This window comes from Rhinatrema bivittatum, chromosome 7, assembly GCF_901001135.1.
Source record: "Rhinatrema bivittatum chromosome 7, aRhiBiv1.1, whole genome shotgun sequence".
Taxonomy (NCBI): Eukaryota; Metazoa; Chordata; class Amphibia; order Gymnophiona; family Rhinatrematidae; genus Rhinatrema; species Rhinatrema bivittatum.
Window position 1 is genome coordinate 98,257,760 of NC_042621.1, and position 25,286 is coordinate 98,283,045.

General features: G+C 44.0%; 1 protein-coding gene across 1 annotated transcript in view; it reads right to left on the reverse strand.

Annotated features, from left to right (window-relative positions):
- KCTD19 (potassium channel tetramerization domain containing 19) overlaps positions 1–25,286 on the reverse strand; it is a 487,519-nt gene that overhangs the window by 94,168 nt on the left and 368,065 nt on the right. The window contains exon 11 of the mRNA XM_029608784.1: positions 14,064–14,166. Within this exon, the coding sequence (XP_029464644.1) occupies positions 14,064–14,166 (103 nt within the window). The remainder of the gene's footprint in view (positions 1–14,063; positions 14,167–25,286) is intronic.

The window sequence follows — 25,286 nt, forward strand, 5'->3', positions numbered from 1 at the left end:
GGGAGGCAGCAGTGAGGTAACCCAGTAGAGTAGTCCAGGGGTCCTCGGCAGAGGAGACCCATCCCACACTCCAATGATGGTAGGCTGCCCTGGGTAGAAGAGAGAGTCCCGGATGTAGACTCGCAGCGCTGAAGCTGGAGGTGAGACAAGCTGACAAGGTTAGTTTACTCACTGAATAGATAGCTGTATTTGTTGAAGATCCTGGCAGGCAGAAGTAGTAGGTTTGCAGGCACCAAGGCAGGGAGAGCAAGCCCTCGAGGAGTGAGTACCCGGTATCCCAGATAGGCACCTGAAAGAAAGCATAGGGCCCCCAAGGAGCGGGTACCCAGATTAGAGGTGAATGGCCCTGGAGGGCAGAGAGAACTTCCAGCGGCAGCAAAGAAGCAGCAGAGTAGCTTAGACAGGAGGCATTCCAATCCTTGCTAACTGAGTTTGTTAACAAACGAAAGGCAGGCTAAATACCCGCCATGATGTGGATAAAGACGTGGGTGACGTGCGCGCACGCACCCTAGGAGGCCCTCAGGAGAAACATGGCAAACACTGTCGCCGTAGCCGTTCCGGGGACGCCAGAGAGCGGCATGATGACGTGGCAGCAGCCATCTTCCCAAGGCTTGTGGAGAGAGAAGGAAGAAAGGTGAGGCACAGAGGTCGAAGCCGTCTGGAGACTGACGGACGCAACAGAAATGAGCAAATACACCACAGCTCTGTTATTGTTCAATTCACGCAATTTATTTTCTTTCATTTTATTGTAATGTAACTTGTCTCATGCCACACCATTGCTAGGATCAATGTAATGTTGTTTAGCCGTACTAGTTATGTGATTTCAAGAAATTGATTCGGTACAGTAACATTCTGTAAGTGATGTTAATTTAGCATGTAATGATCACCCTGAATACAGTTCCAACTTGTTCAATTGATTGTTTGACATTTTTATCCATGGTTGTGTCAATAAACAATAAATTATTAAAAAAATAATAATAATGCAAATACACCCTGTCCACCTCGGTTAGTTAATTTTTTATAATAGTGGACTCTACTCTCTAAGGCAAAGAAATCTTCCAAAGTCAAACAATTTTGAGGAAGCTTAGAAGGAGCAGGTAGCGAGGCTATGTAATGTTGAAATTGTAGATAGGAAAATATGTGTGTCGATGATAGTTTTTACTGTGCAGACAGGGAGGAGAAAGGTAACAAATGGCCCTCTCCATCTAATACATGACCTAAATATATTATGCCCTTGGAAGTCCAAGCTTGGAACCCAGCCATGTGAGAACCCGGAAGAAAATCTAAGTTGCCCCTTATGGGGAGAAAGTAAGCACATTGTCCGGGGATTGAAAGCAGTTTTGTGGCAAGCTTCTAGGCCCTCCAAATCGGAAAAAGGAATGAATTTAATAGAGGGGATAGCGCCAATTTTAACCCCCTCCATCTGTAATACAAACAGTGGATCTAGCTTCCCCATTAACGTTTTCTCCGCAAAAATATTGATACAAGATGATTCTCCCAACAACTAATCAGGGAATAATCGGAGATTTCCAGCCAGGTTGTTTAGCTTCAAATCCGGACCATTCAACCCACCCTGGCCCCAGCATGCTTGAAGATGATGAAGCGAGATTCGTGACTTCTTGCCTCTCCAGAGAAAGGACCTTAGTGCCCCTTCCAAGAGCCCCAGATCTCTACGTTTGACCACCAAGGGTAAATTTTGAAATAAGTACAACCATTTGGGAAGGAGAATCATCTTGTATAAATTAACGTGAACGATCAACAACAGAGGGAGGTATCTCCATGTCTCCAGGCGAGTCACCGAGGCAGTGAGGAGGGGGAGCACATTCACGTCATAAAGCTTTTGGAGCTGGGATGGGATATATATATCCCCAAGTATCTAATCTTGGGGTCCGCCCAGGCCAACGGAAATGGTTCCCCCCCCCCTCCCCCAAGCATCTCACAGAGATTCAGGGAAGGCCAGGGCCTCTGATTTTCTTTTATTTAATTTGAGCCCTGAAATTTCCCCAAATTCCTGAAAAAGCTATAAAAGAGCATGCAAAGACTGCCGGGGGTTGGTCAAAAAAACTAAAATATCATCCGCAAAAGCGGCATATTTAAAAGTTTCCATGCAGAACCGTACCCCTTTTATCACTTGGTCCGCCTGTATCACCAGAAGAAGAGGTTCTAACTGCAAAAGAAACAGTAGTGGTGATAGCGGGCAGCCCTGTCGAGTACCCCGGTAAACTGAGAATGGTTCAGACTGGGAATTATTAGCTACAATGATGGCCATGGGGTCGTGATATAATAGCTGAACCGCCCTATAGAAGACTCCCATTATACCCATGGATTGTAAAATGTAAAATAGATAATCCCACTCCACCCGATCGAATGCTTTTTCAGCGTTGAAGCTGACCGTAAAATATGATTCTCCCACCTGTCTCCCATAACCGTCAACACCTTTCTAATGTTCATAAGTGCATAGCGTTTCCACACGAAGCCCACCTGAATTGGCTGAATTAGAGAGGGCATCAACACCGCCAGCTGGTCCGCCAAAATTTTAGCCATGAATTTATGATCTACATTCAGTAGAGAGATCGGGCGGTAGGACTCCGGAAGCAGAGGGTCCTTCCCAGGTTTCGGTAGCAGAGTGATGTGTGCAGTGTTCATATGGGCAGGGAAGGATCCTGAGTCTATTAAAGAGTTAACAGTACGTTCTAGTGGCGCTGAAACAGAATCCACCAAGCCCTTGTAAAATTCGGTGGTATAACCATCGGGGTCTGGGATCTTACAACATTTAGCTTGTTTTATAGTCAAGCGGACCTCGTCTTCCGTAATCGGAGCATTTAACCATGCCAGCTGCTCTCGGATTAATTGGGGAAGGTTGAGGTGTGTGCAGAATTGCTCACAAACCGGCATGGTCATGTGACTAGCTGAATACAACCAAGCATAATAGGCCCGAAACGAAGAGAGTATAGTAGACGTATCCTGAGCTACCCCCCTCCCTCCCAGATGTATTCAGGACTGTTATCTGACGTGGAGCTCTATTGGATCTAATCAAATTTGCCATCATTCTACCCGATTTATTACCGAATTAGAACACTCTAAATTGATAGTAGAATATGCTTTTCTTGGCACGTTGGTGTAGCAACGTGTTAATGGTATTTTGAATAGTAAAATAATAATCCCTATTAGTGTTTGTGTTAGCTTGCTGAAGAGTGCCTCTAGCACGTCGTAACTGGGTAATTAGAGACAGTAATTGCTTGTCCAGTATTTTCTGTCAGCGGACCAGATATGATACAATCTCCCCCCTAAGTACTGCCTTCACAGCATACCAAAACAAATTTGGATTATTCAGATGCTTCTGGTTGGTCTGTAAATATGCATCCCACTTATTACACAAATAATCATGAAAATGGGGATCCTCAGTCAAATAATAGGGATACCGCCAGTCACGGTAGTGAGTAGTGGCAGGGGTCCAATTAATTTCAATCCAGATAGGGGTGTGATCACCTCCTCAATGCCAGCAGCACTAACCTTAGAAAAAATACGAGTGCTAACTAAAATAGAATCTATTCTGGACTGAGATGCATGGGCCCCCGAAACGTGCATGTAATCCTTTGCAGTAGGATGTAGGATACACCAGGGATCTACCAGGTGCAACGAGTTCCCTAGAAAGTGTATACCCCACCCCAGGTGTCCATCTCTATTATGGGCGCTCGCCCTATCCAGGTGAGGATCTCTGATATTATTATTTGTTTATTTAAAAACTTTTCTATACCGTCGTTCAGTAATGTACCATCACAACGGTTTACATATAGGCACGAAATAGGTTTGGTTTCTAAGTTATCCAGAGGGTGCCAATATTTTACAGTTACAAAGTTCAATAGTATACTCTTAAATGAGAAGTGTGTTGAAGTTACTATTTATATGATTGCTGGGATAATCATATATGTGAAGACTGTTTTCAATTTAATATTTAATTATGATTAAAATAATAAAATAATTAAATCTTTAATAGGTGACTTTCAGCTGTATGTATATGTTGTTATTCAGCGACCTTACTGTGAAATGCTTTTTTGAAGAGCCAAGTTTTTAAGTTTTTTTTGATTTTTTTTTAATTCTTTCATTAGTCTTAGCTCAAGTGGTAATGTGTTCCATAATAATGGTCCTGCCAAAGATAGTGCTCTCTCTCTAACTTGGGTCAACTTTGCTGTTTTGACTGAGGGTATGGTTAGCAGCGCTTTATTGGCCGATCTGAGATTTCTTTGGGGGACATGTAATCATAGTGCAGTGTTAAGCCAGTCGGCATTTTCGTTGTTTATTAGTTTATGAACTGTGCATAGTGTTTTGAATTGGACTCTTTGTTCTATTGGGAGCCAGTGTAAATCCGCAAGTGTTTGGGTGATATGATCTCTTCTGCCTTTTCCAGTAAGTATTCTGGCAGCTGAGTTCTGTAGTATTTGCAATGGCCTGATTATGGTATATGGTAATCCTAGGAAAAGTGTGTTACAGAAATCCGTGCTAGCAAATATTAGTGCTTGTAGTACTGTACGAAAGTGTTCTTGAGTTAATAAGGGTTTTAGTCTTCTAAGGATCATTAGTTTGGCATAGCCTTCTCTTACTTTTATTGATATGTGTTGCTTATTGCTTAAGGCTGAGTTCCGTGTCTATAATTACTCCTAGATTTCTAGCCTTATCGGTTAACTCGACTGATTTATCATTTTTAAGTTTGATGGGATTTTGGATTCTTACAATGTTTTTTCGTTCAAGGTGTACAAATTCTGTTTTCTCTATGTTAATTACTAGTTCCATTTGGTTTAATAGTTGTTTTATTATGTCTATGTAAACATTGCAAAATTCAGTGTTTTCTCAATTGATTCTTCTACTGGTAGAATTAGTTGAATGTCGTCAGCATATATGAAGTGTATGATACCTAGCCCTGCCAGTAGGTGGCATAGGGGAGCATGTAAATGCTAAACAGAGTTGCTGAGAGTACTGAGCCCTGGGGAACTCCTGTTTTTAGGTTGATTTTGTCTGATATAGTGTTTTTTATCTGTACCTGATAAGATCTATTTGTAAGATAGGATGTGAACCATTCAAATGTTTTCTTTTGTAATCCAATTTCTTCCAGTCTTTTTAATAGTATGTTCAAATGCTGTGTCAAATGCTGTGGACAGATCTAGTAGTATCAAGATGTAGTGTTTTCCGCTATCAAATCTGCGTAGTACGTTATCTGTTAGAGAAATTAGTAATGTTTTGGTGCTATAGTGTTTTCTGAAGCCATGTTGTGATGGGTAGAGTGGGGTAGATTTTTTAAAAAAGCGCGTTCGCGTACTTTTGTTTGCGCACCAGGCGCAAACGAAAGTACGCTGGATTTTATAAGATACGCGCGTAGCCGCGCGTATCTTATAAAATCCTGGATTGGCGCACGCAAGGCTGCCGATTTTGGGCAGCCGGCGCGCACTGAGCCGCGCAGCCTGTCACCGTTCCCTCTGAGGCCGCTCCGAAATCGGAGCGGCCTTGGAGGGAACTTTCTTTCGCCCTCCCCTCACCTTCCCCTCCCTAACCCACCCCCCCCCCGGCCCTATCTAACCCCCCCCTACCTTTATCCAAGGATGTACGCCTCCCGGAGGGAGATGTAAATCCACGCGCGCCAGCGGGCTGCTGGTGTGCCGAGACTCGACCCAGGGGCGGTTCCGGAGGGCGCGGCCACGCCCCCGAAATGCCCCAGGCCGAAACCACGCCCCCGGTCCCGCCCCCGAAACGCCACATCATTGGGTCCCACCCCCTCGACACGCCCCCAACACGCCCCCTTCCAAAAACCCCAGGACCTACGCGTGTCCCGGGGCTCTGTGCGCGCCGGCGGCCTATGGAAAATAGGCGCGCAAGGCCCTGCTCGCGTAAATCCGCCCGGATTTACGTGAGCAGGGCTTTTAAAATCCGCCCGAGTATGTTATTGTTGTCTAGAGGGAACAAGTTGACCATACAGACTTTGGAAAAAATCTAACCATGGATTATTAGGGGCATATATATATTGTAGAGAACAACCGGAATCTGGTAGAGTTCAGCAACCAAAATGACATAACGCCTCAGTGGTCTTTGATTTATTTTTGTATCTGGAGTGGGAGACACTTATGGACCAATATGGCAATATGGCAACTCCAGCTGATGGGTAGTGGCAGAGGCATAATGAACCACCCCCTCTCAGATCCTACTCAGTTTCTGATGTTCCAAATCATTGAGGTGCGTTTCTTGTAAAAAAGCTATATCGGCCAACTGTTTCTTTAATACTGACAGGATCTTAGTTCTTTTAATGGGAGAATTAATACCGCACACATTCTAAGAGAACAATCGCAATCCACCATTAACCATTAATTGCTAACCCAGGAATCAATGATATCAGACGAATACTGCAAATTGGCGCTATGTGGTGACCCTCCCAGCCAAGGCCCCCACTCCAGATTTACAGCAGAACTTGATGAGGTACCATACCTAAACAAACAGCTGATGCCACAGCTGGTCCCAATAATAAGTCACAGGAGATGAACCCGAGCAACCTCCCAACCCTCCCCCCCCCTCCCCATAAATGCTACAAGTGCCAAACCCCAACACAGCCCAAAAGAACTCACAGAGATCACTACAGAGCAGTCTGGTCCGTCCCCCCCCTACTCTGCCCCACCCCCCTCACGAACAACTTGAACAATAAACATAAGCATATTCGAAGGAGCATCAGTCCATGTCAAGACATGAAAGGAAATAAAATATATATATATAAAAAAGAAAAGAGTCCTTAGAGCGCTGAGATGTATATGAACCAGGGAAAGCAAAAGTGAAAACAGCAAAAAACTCAGCTGTATGCCCAGTGAAATCCTACCATAAGGTAAAGGTCTTAAGGCAAGCAATGTGTAAGGTGTCCAAAGTCCCAATATGAGGACCATTGATAGTAACCTCTTCAGGAAGCAAAAAAACAGCATTAACACCTGAAAAGGTATAACTTCTTTTGGCAATGACTCCTCAAATGAACAATTAAACATCTAATGAGAAACCAAGTGCTGTGCACCAACCATAGGATAGAGTAGAAAAATTGTCCTCCAATTTAAATCCACAGGCATTCTGGCCACCCTCACAGGTGTATTTATTTATTTATTATTATTTTTATTATTTATATACCGACATTTGATCTCAATCGAGATATCACACCGGTTTACATTCAGGTACTGTAGGTATTTCTCTATCCCCAGAGAGCTTACAATCTAAGTTTTTGTACCTGAGGCAATGGAGGGTAAAGTGACTTGCCCACGGTCACAAGGAGCAACAGCAGGACTCAAACGCTGGTCTCCTGGTTCATAGTCCACTGCTCTAACCACTAGGCTATTCCTCCCAAGATCTGCTGGCCCCCGATCAGGAAACGCTAGCACTGGGCGGGCGAAGAGCTTCCTTTTCAGAAAGGTAAACCTGAACTGCCCTTGGCTCCATAAACCATCGTATCCCAGTGGGGGTGTTCACCCAAATCTGGGCGGGGTAAACCAAGACAGCCTTTTCTCCCAAGGCATACAATTTGGCACAGAATGGCGCCATAGGTCTGTGCTGCTGCGTAATGGCCGCAGAGATATCTTGGAAAACCAGGACCTTTTGATTTTCATAGGTCAGCGTTTTGCCCGAACGCAGAGCAGCCAGTATCCCAGCCTTATGTGCAAAGTTCAAAACCTTAGCTATTATTACTTGGGGTCAGTCGTCCGTTGCACGTTTCTGACCTAGAAGATGTGCAAGCTCAATATGCAGCAGGCCAAGGGTTTGCACCAGCCACAACGCTCTAGTCAGCCGCAATTCCAGAAATCCCTCCACCTCTCTCTCCCCAATTGACTCGGGCAGCCCCACAAAATGAAGGTTAGAGCGGCGAGATCTGTTTTCTAGATCTTCAAGCCACTCCGACTGCTTAGCGAGGGAGGATTTAAGGAAGGAGATATCCAGCAGCATGGCCTGGTGGCCATCTTGTCGGTCAGAATTACTGATGTGGAGCAGCATATAACACGTTTCAAAGGTGGAAAGGGAGGCTGAAAGCTCTGTGAGTTTAGAGGAAATAATAAGGAGCTCAGGCCGAATAATTTCTTGCATCGCCACTTTAATATCGGCGAGCGCCGCCGTCTGCAAAGGCTCAGGGGGCTTGTCATCATCATCTGCGTGCTGATCAGTAGGTCGGCCTTTATCCCGGTCCTTATCTTTATTTTTTTGCAGATGGGATGCCATCTCACCTCACAGGAGCTAGCCAAACATGTCCACAAACAGAGCTGGAGGTAGAAAAAGCTGATACAGCACATTAATTATAGCAGATGAGGCTAGATGTGGAACGGGGGGGACCCGGGAAGGGAGAGACACGTCTGATCCCTTCACTGCATCACGTCCCTTGATCCCTTTTTAAAAATTGGCATTACATTGGCAACCCTCCAGTTTTCAGGTACCATAGATGATGTTACTGATATTTTAAAAATTTCCAATAGCAGGTCCGCAATTTAATTTCTCAGTTCTTTCAGCACTCTGGGATGTATACCATCTGGTCCAGTTGATTTGTTATTCTTTAGTTTGTCAATCTACCCAAGTACATTTTCCAGATTCACTGAAATTTGTTTCAGTTCCTCTGAATCATCACCTTTGAATATCATTTCTGGCATGGGTACAGCTTCCTCAGTGAATACTGAAGCAAAGAATTAATTTAGTCTCTCTGCCTTGTCTTTGTCATCCCTAAGTGCTCTTTTTACCCCTTGATCATTTAATGGTCCAACTGACTCCCTCTCAGGTTTTTTTTACCTCAAATGTACCTGAAAAAAATTTTATATGAGTTTTTGCTTCCATGGCAAGCTTATTTTCAAATTCTCTCTTTGCCTTCCTTATCAATGCTTTGCATCTGACTTGCCAGTGCTTATGCTTCTTCATTCAGATCCCTTTCTCATTTCTTGAAAGATGCTCTTTTAGATATTATAGCCCCTCTCACCTCACCTTTCAACCATGCCAGTAATCTTTTAGCCTTCTTTCCACCTTTTGTAATGCATGGAATACATCTGATCTAGACTTCCAAGATGGTATTTTTAAATAACATCCATGTCTGAGTTAAACTTTTAACGTTTGTATTTTCTCCTTTCAGTTTTTTCCTCATTTTCCTCATTTTATCAGTCTCTTTTTTGAAAGTTAAATGCTATTGTAATAGATTTCTTTTTAGCACTCCCTCCAGTTATTAAGTCTAATTTGATTATATTTATTTAAGGTTTTTTTATACCGGCATTCATGAAAAAATTCACATCATGTCGGTTTACATAAAAAACAGGGGTGCGATGAATACAACAATGAACATAAATAAACGTGAAGAAGAGATGCAGTTACAATTAACAAGGGCTGTTGAACTGGGGTGGAGGAATTAAAGAGAGAAGCGGTTAATTATATACAAATATACAATATATACAGTGTACAATATATACAGCTACTGTGTCGAGTGTTGCTGGTGATGCGTATTAGATGGGGTTCGGGAAGGCTTGCCTGAACAGCCATGTCTTGAGTGATATTGTGATCACTATTACCAAGTGGCTTCAACACCATTATCTCTCACACCAAATCCTGTGTTCCACTAAGGACTAAGTCTAAAATTTCTAAGGAGAGCCTTTCACTTAAATATGTCCATCTTTTCTTAGGAATACATACATGTATATCCTCTGAACATATATAAGATAATGTCACATAAATCAGAGGTTAACAAAACATATTCCTAATATATTTTATTCAAAAACACGCTTTACATATACAGAAAATAATCTTTTATTATTATTTTTATAGCAACCGGACCCTGTATACCACGTTTACATACAATCTTTAATTCATTTGAGAGAAAATTATTTCTAAAATTTCTAACATTTATAAATCTAATACCCACAATAAATCCCCACTCATACTAAACTCTCATTTACACCACACCTCACAGAGTTTAGTATGAGTGGGGATTTATTGTGGGTATTAGATTTATAAATGTTAGAGAGAATTTTCTCTCAAATTAATTAAATATTGTATGTAAATATGGTATACAGGGTCCGGTCGCTATAATAACAATAAAAAATTATTTTCTGTATATGTAAAGCGTGTTTTTTAATAAAAATATATTAGGAATATGTTTTGTTAACCTCTGATTTATGTGACATCATCTTTTCTTAGAGCCTTGTATGTCAGTGTCATAATTTTGAATTTCATTCTGTATGGTATTGGCAGCCAGTGTAGCTTGAATTGCACAAGTGTGATTTGGTTATGCAGTTCGCATTCTTCTATCAGTCATGCAGTGGAGTTTTGTATTATCTGGAGTTTGTGAAGGGCCTTGTCTGTTAGGCCCCTGTACAATGCATTGTAGTAGTCCAGTTGTGTGGTTACCATGGCATGAAGAAATGTGAGTTGGTTTATCTTCTCGATGAGAGGACACAGTCTTCATAAATTATGGAATTGAAAGTGAAGTTGAAACATGAGAATTCTATTCCTTATCTCTTGCTGTTTCTGATAGGGAAGAAGTGTTGACTGAGACAGTAGATTAGATGTAAACAACTTTAGAATAGGTTGAATTACCAAGGATGGCAGAGGAATAGATGGGATTTTTTTTTTTGTTGTGAATAAAATTCAGTCATAGCTTCTGTATAAAGAAGACATTCTGCTCGGTCTGTTGATATATTTCAGAACAAGTATTCAATTCTGGTACAAATACCGCTGGCGTAGAGAAAAAAAGTTATTCAAAAGGTTCTGTACCAAAGTAGATGGCATGGACAGATCCACAGATTTAAATATCTTCATCACCAGCCCATCAGCACTGGAAATAGATGGCCTTGTCCTCGTTGGTGAGGATGGGGCTTTTGCACAGAACCTCTTTGAAGCTGATGGTGCTGAAGGCAAACTTCTTCCGTCTTTTCTATGTTCTGCACAGGAGGCAGGCAAGTCACAGTTATGGCACTTAGGAGATTATGACTTTCTCTTTTAAAGTACTGGTTTGTCCAAGTTTTTTCTCTCTTTGACCAAAGGAGATGAGATTTGTTACTTTAACTTAAGGTCTTTGTAAACAAGTAGTCAAGGCAACATTGTTCCACAAACAGTGCGGTTAGAAATTGGGTGGTCCATATTCAGACACAGTTCGGATAGGAAAGTTAGCCAGATAAACTTATCTGGCTAACTTTGAAGGTATATTCAATAGTGCAGTTATGTTATTGAATATTGCGGGCTAGCTTAAAGTCAGCCTGCTAACTATAGCCAGCTAACTTAAGGACAGCTCTTTGGCCTAACCAGACTTACCTGGCTAAGTCATTCAGCCAACTGAATATCAGAGTAGCTAATTAACTTAACCGACTAACTCAACTCCTGTCCGTTACACCCCCAAAACACTCCTAACTTATCTGGCTAAATTCTAGCCACTTAACTTATTAGCTGGCTAAAATTTAGCCAAATATGTGCCCAAATATTCATTTAGCCGGCGAAATTCTGAGTTAGCAGATAAATGCTTTTGAATATAAACCTCTACATGCTTTGAGCCAAGACAGTGTATACAGATATCATGGAGATCTATTTCTAGACATCCAATGCCTGCATTCAGAACAAACTTTAGAAGGCATTTGACCTGACCTGGAGCTTTTTGCCACATAGCAAGAGGAAGAAAATAGAAATACTAATTCTAAAATTATTTTTTTTATATTAGACTGAACAAAGAAAATTAAAGAACAAAGAAACTAACACAGAAAAATCCAAAATATTTGTGGAAAAAAATGGAGTGACAGAGAGCAAAGCATTCTTATGCTTCGGTGAAAGAAAAAGGACTAAGGAGACTAGTGTGGCACATGTTCAGAAAGCACCAGTTCTGCTTACCAAAACTGACCTACTAGGCATTCCAGCAAGCTGAGCATCTAACTAATTTAATGTTTGAAAATAGGTCGAGATTGGTTTGGTCCCAAGACCTCTAATCATTCACTTTACTAGATGAAACTGGGATGGCCCAAGGGCCAGCTATCCTGAGGGAAATGTCTGAGAATCAACTACTGGATGGTTTGATTAATATTTTACCCTTATACCCAGGTCAAACAACTGATTTGCATATCAGAACTGCTACAGACATCCAGCAGAGTTTCCTCTGGCTTTATCGTGCCCAGACTTCTAGATCTTTTTGAGCTCTGAGAGAGCTCCATATGGTGACATCACCCATTTGTGTGGCTGGATTCATACTGCTTGTCCATGAAGAAATTGGAGATAAGGTTGCCACCTAGCTGTAGGTTTTGAGGCAGGTTCATCCTATCCTAATTTTACTCTATTGCCTGCAGGGACTTTACGTTTTGCTTTTCTTAGGTAAAGCACTAGGAACAGCCAAACTGTGCCAGACCTAATTGGATGGATATTTCAATACAGACATTTTATCTTGCATACTTGTACATTCATGCAAATGCTGTACAAACCCAACCCACTGTAATGTTGGTATGTAAATTTGCATAATACCTTATGTGAGATTCTCTGACCTTCCTTTTTTTTTTTTTTTTTGCAGGTTTTTGACATTCAGGTAATTCATTTGTCAAGTGTGGTGATCCTGGCACACCTGTGCTGATATTATAGATAACCTTGCACTCTCAGTCTTCTAACTCTTCCATTCTAGGTCCAAGGCTCTGAGTGAGCTCTGCCAGAGGAAGATTTGTCTTTGCATAGGTCTGCATCACAACTCAAGATTGCAGTGTCGGACAGTCATTGACTAACAAGGGAAATGATATGTTTATAAAATCATAAATGGGGTGGAACATGTAAATAGGGAATAGTTATTTACCCTTTCAAATAAAACCAGAGGATGTTCCATTAAGCTAACAACAAGCAGAGTTAAATTAAAGAAAGTACTTTTTCTTTCAAACATAATCAAACTGTGGAATCTGTGGCAGAGTGTCTAGCATAGCAAGGTTTAAAAGAGTTTTGGACAAGCTCCTGAAGGAAAAGTCTGTAAAACATTATCAGCCAGGAAGACTAGGAAAAGCAATTACTATCCCTGGGTGTGAGTAACAAGAAATATAGATGATCTACTTTTTAGGAATCTGCTAGGTACGTGTGACCTGGACTGGCCATTTCAGAGCCTTTGAAATTGGGCTTCATGGACCTTGGACTGAGCCAGAATGGCATATATTATGTTCATATATTCTTATGACTTAGCTGCAGTGAAGGGTGTATGAGAAGCCTTCATAAAAAGGGTTTATATAAAGTAAGTGTAATGGTCATGGATCCAAGTACCAGTTCTAGAAAGCATAATAATGAGGTGCACAACAGGGTCTATTTATGCAATAGGGGTGGCTACAGCTCACCTATAATCTCATTACTAACATGCAGGAATTCTCATGACCTAGGTTTAGTTTTCCCACAGACTGAAGCATAGACTACTAGTGCATGTATGCACTTACTAGAATCCTAACCTGCATTATCTTACACAGTTGAAATGGAGGATCCTTCCAGACACACAGACGTGGCCTTCCTGACTCTGCTGCTCACCCTCATACACTTGCATTCCTAGCTCTTCCTCACATTACACACATCAAGGTACACACATCAGTATCCAAATCAAGAAACAGTTCCACACACTGTTATCCATTCTAAAACTCTGTTCACATGTTTCCTTTCTGAAAAAAACAACAAAAAAACAAAGAATGTGCTACTGTTCTCCTGCCTGGAGATGATAGCAATAGGAGTATTATTGCCTTCTGTTTGCACCCTGCTTCTAGGATGTGTTGGTAGGTACTTCAGTTTCTTTCCATAAGACAAGGTCAGTGATGAAATGCTCTTAAATGTGCTTATTTATGGATGGAAGGTAGACCAATAGAGAGAAATCCCCATACATTTCTCAGGGCATGACTGCAATTTTTGAACAACCTGTGACCATAAATCCATCTAGCTATTCTTGAGTTCCTCCAGCTCCCTAAAATCAAATCAAAGACTGAGCTTATGAAATTGAAGAACTGCAGAGCTCTCTTATAGCTTGTATAAAATCTATAAATTATAATCAGGGCCCAGCATTATAGATCATTATTACTATCAAAATATTTGAAAAATCTTACTTTAGGACTTCCATTGTTTTCATATTCAGCATCCTTCACAGTATTCAGTTCTCTACGTGCACAAGATTCACCATATTGTGATGCATTTTCTTTGACCCACAATCTACAAAATAGATATTAGAATGTTGATAATTTGTCACACCAAATACAGATTCTAGAATTCTTATGAGTCAGATAGTTGATCGAATGTTGTAGTGGACAGGGATGAATCACTCACTGCACAAGATTGTCCAGACTTTTCTGAGGATGGTAATAGCTTGGTCTTAACCTGAGACTTAAGATTTTCTCAGAAAACTCACTAGTTCACTCTCTCTCTTGGTGAGCTAGAAACTAGATAATAAATGTGACAGTAGCGAAGTAGTTTTCAGAGCTGTAGCCAGGCAATGACGCCTGTGGCCAAGTGAAAAACTGTGCCTTCACTCATTACAAAATATATGGCACCACAAATTGGGAGATTCTGTTAAATGTTTGTATAGAAATGCCCAGGGCTGGTGCAAGGCATCCTAGGTAAACCTTAAAATCTTGTACTCCCTCCCCACACACAATTAAAAAATTATGCATTTAGAATATATTTTCATGAAAAAGAATAGCAGAGTTGCTTACCTGTAACAGGTGTTCTCCTAAGACAGCAGGATGTTGGTCCTCACCCATGGAGCCCGGCACGGAAAACTTCTGTCATGCCACTATCTGCGAGGCCATGCAGGGTCCCCCTTCAGTCTCATAACATAGAAGTCACAAGTCACGAAGGAAAAAATAAAATAACAAAATGCATGAGAATCCACCTCTGCAGGGTGATGGGTGGCTTTTGAAAACGGAGGAAGACAGCCTGAACCTGAAAAACAGGGCCATAGGCAGAAGAGTTGGATTTAGACCCGAAAAAGGTTACGGAGGACAAATTGGCTGAAGCTACTATCTTGGCGGCCATCTCTGACCAAACAATAGTGAGCTGTGAACGTATGGAGAGAACTCCACATCACAGCCCTGCAGATCTCCATCACAGGGACAGCTCACAAGTTAGCCACCGAAGTTGCCATGCCTGGACAGAGTGAGCCTTAACATGGCCCTCAAGCTGCAATCCTGCCTGTGCATAGCAGAACAAGATGCAGTCAGCTAGCCAGGTAGACAGGTGGCCATAGCAACTTCCATTCTGTTCTTATCAAATGAGATGAGGAGTTGTGTGGACTATCTGTGGCCTGCTGTCCTCTCAAGGTAGAAAGCAAAGGCCCTCTTACAATCCAAAGTATGCAAGGCCTGTTCACCTGGGTGAGAATGAGGTCTCAGAAAGAAGGTGGATAGGAAGATAAACTGGTTCAGATGGAAGTCCGATACCACCTTAGGTAGGAACTTAGGATGAGTACGGAGGACCACCCTATTGTGGAAGGTGGGCACATCACCAAAGCTTGAAGTTTGCTGACCCAGCACGCCAAGGTGACTGCATCCAAGAATATGACCTTCCAGGTCAGATATTTCAGGTCACATATGCGCATAGATTCAAAGGGGTCCTTCATGAGGCCGAGCCAAGACCACATTAAGATCCCAGGATACAGGTGGAGGATGCAGAGGGGGCTTCAACTGAAGCAAACCACGCATGAACCGCTGAGCCAGGGGTTGTACTGAGACTGGCGTACCAGTCACCCCGTGATTATATGCCCCAATGGCGCTGAGATGCATTCTGACCAAGTTGGTCTTTAAACCAGCATCCAACAGGTGCACAGATAGTTCAAGAACTTCGAGGTGGAGCAGGTAAACGGGTCCAACTTGTGCTACTCACATCAGACAGCAAACCTCCTCCACTTCAGGCTGTACGACTTTCTAGTCGAAGGTTTTCTGGAGGTAACCAGAACTCGAGAGACTTTGTCAGACAATGCCAAGGGCTGCAATACTAACCCTTTCAAGATCCAGGCCATCAGAGACAATGCCATGAGGTTTGGATGTGTTGCGTCCGTCAGTCTCAGACGGCTTCAACCTTGTGCCTCACCTTTCTCTCTGCTCTCCCCTCTAGCCTTGGGAAGATGGCTGCCGCTCTCTACGGCATCCCCGGAACGGCAATGGCAAAGCCTCACACCATGTTTCTCCTAAGGGCCTCCTAGGGTGCACACGCGCACGCGCCACCCATGTCTTTATCCATGTCATGGCGGGAACATCGGGGGCATCCCCCTCGAGTGACGTCACGCCATCCGGGTATTTAGCCTGCCCTTGTTTGCTAGCTCATTAAGTTAGCAAGGATCGGAATAGGATTGGAATTGGATCATGAATGGATGGAAAGCCTCCAGTCTAAGTTACTCTGCCGCTTCCCTGCTGCTGCTGGAAGCTCTCTCTGCCCTTTGGGGTAATTCTCTAACCTGGGTACCCGCTCCTCGGGGGCCCTTTGCTTTCTTTCAGGTACCTTACTGGGATCAAGTACTCACTCCTCGAGGGCCTGCTCTCCCTGCCTCGGTGCCTGTAACCAATAGGGATGTGAATCGTTTTTTGACGATTTAAAATATCGTCCGATATATTTTAAATCGTCAAAAATTGTTAGAGGCGATATACAATAGGAATTCCCCCGATTTATCGTAAAAAATCGTAAATCAGGGGAAGGGGGAGGGGAAGGGGGAGGGCGGGAAAACCAGCACACTAAAACAACCCTAAAACCCACCCCGACCCTTTAAAATAAACCCCCCACCCTCCCGAACCCCCCCAAAATGTCTTAAATTACCTGGGGTCCAGTGGGGGGGTCCCGGTGTGATCTTCCACTCTCGGGCCACGGGTGCGTTAATAGAAATGGCGCCGGCGCTACCTTTGTCCTGTCATATGACAGGGCAAAGGTAGCGCCGGCGCCATTTTGGTTCCTATCCCCCGACGTCACGAGCACAGGAAATAGCTCCCGGACCCCCGCTGGACCCCCAGGGACTTTTGGCCAGCTTGGGGGGGCCTCCTGAACCCCACAAGACTTGCCAAAAGTCCAGCGGGGGTCCGGGAGCGACCTCCTGCACTCGAATCGTATTTGCCGTATTGCAAAATGGCGCCGGCCGTATGGCGCCATTTTGCAATACGGCAAAGTCGAACAGGCATCATATACCAACGGTATAACGCTTTGTAGCCATTTCAATTTTTCAACAATATGTGTGAAAATTAGTCTCTTATCCATAGCTTGGAAAATGGCTAATAGAGATGTGAATCAGAACTGAAATCCGAACCAATTCTGGTTCCAATTCACATCTATAGAGATGTGAATCGGAACTGAAATCCGAACCGATTCTGGTTCCGATTCACATCTCTAATGGCTAACCATTGTTCTGAAGAAAATTCACCCCCGAATCAAGCTTCTAAAATTTAACAAAAGTAGGTTTAAATGTCAGAACACAAATAGTTTTGAGAGAGTCCCTTTGATTCTATCTGCATCTTTGCAAAGTGATTCAAAATAAGATAGCCCTTGTATCAAATGGGTCCCCTAGCTTAGCTTGTATCACAAAATGGCATAGATGCAAATAGGAGAACATAGCATGATCAGGGAGATCATATTTTACTTGAGTGATGGAAAACTAATAAGCCCAGATAGATCTCATACATGTTCCCATTGTAAGATCCCACATGATCGCGAAAGTCTAAAAGCTGGATTTTTCAACCCAGGTAAGAAATGGAGATTATAATAAAGAGAAGTGCTATAATGCTTATCCCTGGATCCAATTAAAAGAATACGCCACCGATCCCACACTGAAAGGGAGAGCGATAAAGATGGGGATATGGTGCTAGTAAGTTCCCAGGCACATTTAGGCTGCTAAATTAATAAGGAATGAAGCAATTTGCCTACAATAGTTTGGGTCAGTACTACCCAGGGTTTTGGGTTTTCTATTTGATGCCAATCTACTATTGCCCGTAGATTGGATGCTGCAAAGTACCAGGCCAAATTTGATACTCCTAGGCCTCCCCTAGTTTTGGGCAAGAATAAAATTTGCCTGGCCACCTGGGGATGTTTATTCCCCCATATAAATCTCAGTAGCCTATTCTGCTACTCTTTTAACATGGAAGCAAGTATTTCCACCGGAAGAGTCTGAAAAAGATACCTAATGTGTAGCAGCACATTTATCTTAAGGGTAGCTATTCTCCCTAACCAAGAAATGTGATAATGGCTCCTTTCCTCCATATCCTTATAAATACCAGCCATTAATGGAGAATAGTTTAATCTAAAGAGATCCTCCCTGCTATTTATGTAAACCCCCAAGTATTTCATCTTATGATTTGCCCACTTAAATGGAAATTTCCTCCAAGTGTCTTCTCTCCTACACTAGGAACTGTAACATTCAGTATTTCAGACTTGTCCCTATTAATTTGGAACCCCAAAACAGAACTAAAAACTCCCATTTCTCTCACTTTTGCTGGGAGTGATTCTAATGAATCTGTTAAAGTAAAAAGATCATCATCCGCAAATAAAGATGGTTTCGAAGAAAAAGCCCCAAGCATGATACCTTTAATGCCCTCATTATCTCGAATCCTGGAAGCAAATGGTTCTAAAAAAAGGGCAAACAGGAGATAAACAAAGGACAACCCTGGCTCATACCCTTGCCCACTAAAAACATGTCAGAACCATTAACCTTTATACAGGCTTGAGGACTGGTATACAGATGTTGCGTTCATGCCTATTCTCGCCCTCGCTCCACTCTCTCTACCTTTGTGGCGACTCCCTTCGGCTCAGATGGACAGATGCAGCTGTGGCTTCTCTCCGCCTCTTGGTCCCGGTATCCCTGGGCTGGCCTGACGCCACGGATCCGCCATGTTCCTGATGACATAAGGGCGCGTGCGCGCTCTAGACTTTGTACCAGCAAGGGCGTGAACCTCGAGGGCGTCCCCCTGTAGTGACGTCATCTATTTTCAATTTAAAAGGTCTTTGTTTGCTAACTACAATCGAGTTAGCAAGGAACTCCAACGGACTTGCTTCGGCAGTCCACACTACTTGCAACTAAGTTCCGAGTCAGCAAGGGGAAATCTTTCTCCACTGCTCGGCCTTTTCAAACTTACCAGGAGTACCCGTTCCTCGGGGGCTCCGCTCTCTCTCTTCTTGATTTCAGATTATTGGACGGGATCCGGTACTCGCTCCTCGAGGGCCTACGTTCTCGAAGACTAAGAAGATTCCTATTGCCTGGAGGCGATCGCAGACATGAACACAGTGAGATCTATTACAGACAGGAACCGGTACTCGCTCCACGAGGGCCCTTGTTCCTAATCGCTAAGGCTCCCTTCAGTCTAAGACGTTAAACACAGGTACGGAGATCGTGAGTTACCATTGCTGATTGCAGATAGGAACTGGTACTTGCTCCACGAGGGCCTATGTTCCTAAATCTCTTCTATTTCAGAAGCCATCCCATACACAGTTATTGTGAGTTCAATTTCAGACTGCCTATAGGAACCAGTACTCGCCTGCGGCTCCTGTTCCTGAATACTGAAGACTCTTTGTTGCATAAGAAGACATTACAGATATCTACAATTGTGAGTGTATCATCTACCACTGGTTATGCCCAGCATACCCTGTCTACTCACTACCTATAGTCTCTCCTTACAGCTCAGCAACCCAGAGATCGTAGTTCCAGTATCAGAGGGATTTCAGCCCTGCCGGGCACATCAACTCACTACTGCCACTTCTGGTGGTTCTACTTCCTTGTCTGTGCATATGTAGAAAAGGAATCAAGACATGGCTCTTTAAAATGGCTTATCCAGATGTGGACCAAACATAGCTCAGACCACTGATACTATGACACCCCCCTCCATGCCTCCTCTCTCCTGTCTTTCTCATAATGAACACAGTAATCCCCTCCCTTTGTCCGTTTCTCACAAGGTACATAGTAATCTCCTTCCTTGTCCGTTTTTCACTCGACCCTCCCTTTGTCCATTTCCCTGGACCCCCTAATCCCCAGTTGTTTGCTCCATGTGTAGCCCCACTCAACAATATGTACATTTTTTTAAATCTATCTTGTATATTTACTTATATAATATGATCCATTTATCCATGACTCCTTTCATGTACTCTCATGTATTTCATGTATCCATCAATATAACATGTACATATATTGATTTTCCCTTATAAAATGTACATTTATTATCTCATGTATATTTATTATAGTTTTACAGTTCGCAGTTCTGTTCCTATCAATTTCGCTCCTTCTACCTATCTTTCTTGCTTTTGCTTTCTCTCCTCTCTTCTCCGCTGCTCCCGCTCCCCCATCCTGTTATTTGAACTTTCTCCACTTGTTTAACAGTTACAATGTAAACCGGCATGATGTACCCACGAATGTCAGTATAAAAAAAGCCAACAAATAAATAAATAAATAATAAACAAATACTTCCAGTCTAATAAAGAACTATCTATGTTTGTCTCAATACTCCAGCCTAGCCGGTGGTCCCTCTCAGGATCTCCACTTGAGGGCACCGTCATCTGCCATCGGTCCAGGGATTCACTATTCTACTAAGTGTTACTCCTTACACTAATAGAGCGGTATTATCATCTGCCACTCTGTGGGAGCCAACCCTCATCAGACCATTACTCCTCTCTCTGCAGAAGCTGATCCATATCAGATAGCTATCTCACCATGGGGATCATACAGGTTGCTGGCTCATCTTTCTACAGGAAAAAGCATACAGTTGCTACTCCTTCCCTCTGGGGGAGCAGAGCACTAACAGATTGCTACTCCTTGGCAAGATCCGTAACAGATTGCTAAACTCTAACTCCTACAGGAGCCAAGCCTATCAGACTGCTATCTCCTTCCCTTGGGAGGAGCTGATCGATACCAGATCGCTCACTTCGCCCTCCTGGCGGGGTGATCACTAACAGATTGCTAATTCCTCTTTCAACGGGAGCATCCAGCAGCCAGATTCATAACAGACTGCTAACTCCGCCCCCCCCTGGTGGGGTGATCGCTAACAACAGCTGACATATCCACTGCAGAAAATATTCCCGAACTTCATCTTCTCCAACGTTTGAAAAAGAAATGGCCAGTGAACTAAATCAAAGGCTTTTTCCACATCAACCATATGAAATATGGTTGAAATATGGTTGATGTGGAAAAAATATCTCGATCGAACGTCGGTATATAAAAGAAATAAATAAATAAATAAAATAAATAAATAAAGAGGGGATATTCTGTTTATTCACCCATCACATAATATCTACTATTTTACAGACATTATCGGTGGCCATTCGACCCGGTATAAAGCCAGCTTGATCCGGGTGAATAATAATGACTATAAAACCAATTAAGTGTGAAGCCAAGATCTTCACCAAGATCTTTAAATCCAGGTTAAGAAAAGATATTGGCCGATAGGAGCTGCACATGAAAGGGATTTGGCCCGATTTTGCCAAAATTATAATAACTGCTAAATTAGAGGTAGGCATAAAGGCTGCCTGAAAGCATAAGTAGTTGTACATCTTAGTGAGTGGGGGAATCAATATGTGAGCAAAGCTTTGGTAAAAATGAGATGTATACCCATCAAGCACAGGAGACTTTCCCGGTTTTAAAGATTTTATAGCAAGAGAAACCTCAAACTCAAAGATTTGTTTATCTAGAGCAGCCCTCTGTGATTCCGATAACACAGACAAAGATATCTGTTCCAAATAATAACTTATTTCCTCGGAATGAATATGGTTGTTAGGGCTATTTAAATCAGAATAGAATTGTAGAAATCTCCTCCTTATATCTTTATTCTCAGTTAATATTTTCCTGTCCATATCCTTGATATTAACCACATTGTTTTGTACCATTTGTTTTCTCAGTTTGCATGCTAACAATTTCCCCGCCTTATTGCCCCCTCAAAATAAATTTGACAGAGATAGCAGAGTCTAATCTGTTCAATTGCTGCTGGCATGCAAGCAATTGTTGATATTCTGAGGAGGATATTGGCCATTTGTGCAGACTCCAATTGACGAATCCTGGCCAGTAACTGCTTTCGCTTCTCCAACCTCATTTTGTCTACATAAGAGGCTCTGGATGTAAGGTGTCCATGTGCTACAGATTTTAAACAATCCCAAACCACTGTCAGGACTGTGTCACCAGTATCATTGACCTCTAGGTAATCTTGAATGGCAGTGCTAAGTTTGTTGACAAAGTTGCCCTGATCGAAATTTGCCAATGACATAGAAATCCACATTGGGGCTGTTAGGGTGTTGGACGAGAATGTGGTCCCCTTGCCCGAGGGGGAGTTGGCGCTATCTGAGAGGGCGAGCTCCTTCAGGTTCCAACCATCAGGAGGTGAAGATGAGTTGGTACAGGGGCCGGGCTGGAGCTTTGCCAATACCAACCCCGTTCCCCGCAGGTTGAGCCTTTGGGTGTCAGGGGTCGGCTGGTCTTAGGTGTGCCCCTGTGTAGGTGGTTGGATAACAGCCAGAAGGTATCACCGACAGCCAGTCCAAGATCAGAAGCCAGAGGATCGCCAATAGCCAGTCCAAGGTCAGAAGCCAGAAGATCCATCCACAGGAATAGGACTCGGAAGACAGGAACAGGACTCGGAAGGCACAAAGAAGCACAGAGAACTCCACAGAAGCAAAGCAGACTCATTTCCAAGTCAAGGAACAGGAAGAGGAAGCTCCCTGAAGTAGTCCCAGGCCTCAGAAGTCATCCGGGAGGCTGGACTATACTTTGTGTGGCTGTCCCTTTAAAAGATCGCAGGAGGCGCAGCCATGTGCCTAGGGAGGGCCCGGCCCAGAGAGGGTTGCAGGTGGCGAGGGCCTGTGGCCTTGCACCATGAAGAGGCTGTCAGGGGTCGCCCCCCCTGCCGCGGAGGGCGGCGCAGGCTCAGCGGCGGAAGCTGCAAAGGTAGATGGGGCTCAGCACGAGTGACAAGGAGGCCTCCCTGCAGCCGCGCGTGTCCTGGTGGAACTCCCGGCGCCGGAGGAGAAGGTAGGAGGAGCCGGACGTGGCCTTCCATGGCCTGGATGCCTAACAGTACCCCCCCTTTTTAGGGCACCTCCCCGGGGGTTTTGGTTTGGATGGATGGGTCAGGTGGAACTGAGCGAGGATACCCTTGTCCAGGATATTGGTGATCGGCTCTCAAGTATTTTCCTCAGGTCCAAAACCTTCCCAAGCCAGCAGGTATTCCTACTTCCCTCCTGCGTTTTCGAACGTCTAGAACCTCCTGGACTTGATAGGTGGAATCGTCTTCGGAGGAGAGAGGCTGTGGTTCGGGTAGAATTCTGGACGGCCATGTCAACACCACAGGTTTTAAGACTGACACATAGAAGGTGTTGTGGATTTTAAGGGAGGATGGGAGTTGAGTTGGTAAGATACAGAGCCTACATGGAAGAGAATCAGAAATGGACCAATGAAGCGGGGAGCGAGATGCATAGATGGGAGTTTCAGGTGGATAAATCGCGTACTCAATCACACCTTCTGGCCGGGTTTAAGAGGTGGGCCAGGTCTTCGATGAAGGTCCGAAAATTTTTTGGCTGCCTGGCTGGCTTTGTTGGATGAAAGTCCAGAGTCGGTGCAGTTCCCTGGCGGACAGCTGTGCGGCCAGTGAAAGGATGGTTATGGGCACGGGCAGAGGTGGGAGAGGTTGCTTGCCATATGCTATCTGAAAGGGCGAAGAGCCGGTGGCAGCCGATGGATGAGAGTTGAGGGCGAATTCAGCCCAGGGTAGTAGATCCGCCCAGTTGTCTTGTTTGTTATGCACATACGCCCGCAGGAATTGTTTGAGAGTCTGGTTAGTTCTTTCTGTTGACCGTTGGTCTGTGGATGGTAGGCTGATGTAAATTCCAGGGTAACATCAAACTTCCGACAAAGGGATTTCCAAAATTTAGCGGTGAACTGGGGTCTGCGGTCCGAAAGGATGACCTTAGGCAGACCGTGAAGGCTGAAGATGTGGAGGATGAACAGCTGGGCTAACTGAGGTGCAGAAGGTAATCCTGGCAAAGCCACAAAGTGTTCCATTTTTGAGAAATGGTCGACTATGACCCAGATAGCAGTGTTGCCTTTGGACTGTGGCAAGTCAACAATAAAGCCAGTCGAGATGTGTGTCCACAGTTCGCTGGGAATAGGTAGTGGTTGGAGTAGGCCTCAAGGTGGACCCATGGGATTTTTGTGCCGGGCACACATGAGGCATGATTCAACGTAGGACCGGGTATCCTTGGCCGGGATGGCCACCAGTAAAACTGGCAGAGCACGACCAGGGTTTGGTGTTGTCCAGATGGCCTGCCCTTCGAGAATTGTGTGCCCAGGTCAACACTTGATTCCGGAGACGTGGCGGAATGAAGGTCTTCCCTGGGGAAATCGGTGTGGTAGCAGCCAGCAGAACCAGAGTCGGGTCAATGATGAAGCTAGGGAATTCCAATGCATCCATAAGGTCGAAGGCTCGAGAGAGAGCGTCCGCCTTCAAGTTCTTAGTGGCTGGACGATAACGTAGGCAAAGTCGAATCATGTGAAGAGCAAGGCCCAACGGGCCTGCTGTGGGTTGAGACGCTGGGCCCAGTACAGATACTCTAGATTCTTATGGTCAGTATAGACTAATCTGGTGCTGGGCCCTTCCAACCAGGGGCACCATTCTTCAAAGGCCATTTTGATGGCGAGGCGTTCTTTATCGCCAATGGCATAGTTGCGTTCCACAGCAGAGAATTGGTGGGAGAGGAAATAACAGGGATGGAGGGTATTGTTGACGGAGTATTGACTGAGGACAGCTCTGACTCCTTCAGTGGAAGCATCCACCTCGACAATAATAGGACGTCAGGGGTCTGGGTGAAGGAGGCAGGGCTTATGGAGAAATGCTTCCTTCAAGTGGAGAAAGGCAGAGAGACCGCATCGGGTGGCAATGCTTGGGGTCGGCTCCCGTACGGGTCAGGGCAGTCAGGGGAGCCATCAGGGAGGCGTAGTTGAGGATAAATGAACGGTAATAGTTTGTGAAGCCCAAAAATCGCTGTAGGGGGTCGTTATCCAGAAGGCTGGGGCCAGTCTTCGATGGCTTTGAGTTTTTCAGGATCCATGCTGAACCCCTGATTAGAGATGATATACCCTAAGAAGGGAAGAGCTTCTTGCTCGAAGATGCATTTTTCGAGTTTAGTGAACAGCTAGTTCTCCCGGAGACGTTGGAGTACCCGGGAGACGTCTCTGCAGTGAGTCTGCAGAGACTGAGAGAATACCAAAATATCATCAAGGTAAATGACGATGGACTGGTACAATACATCTCGGAAGATTTCATTCATTAGATTTTGAAAGACAACTGGGGCATTACAAAGTCCGAAAGGCATAACTAGGTATTCATAGT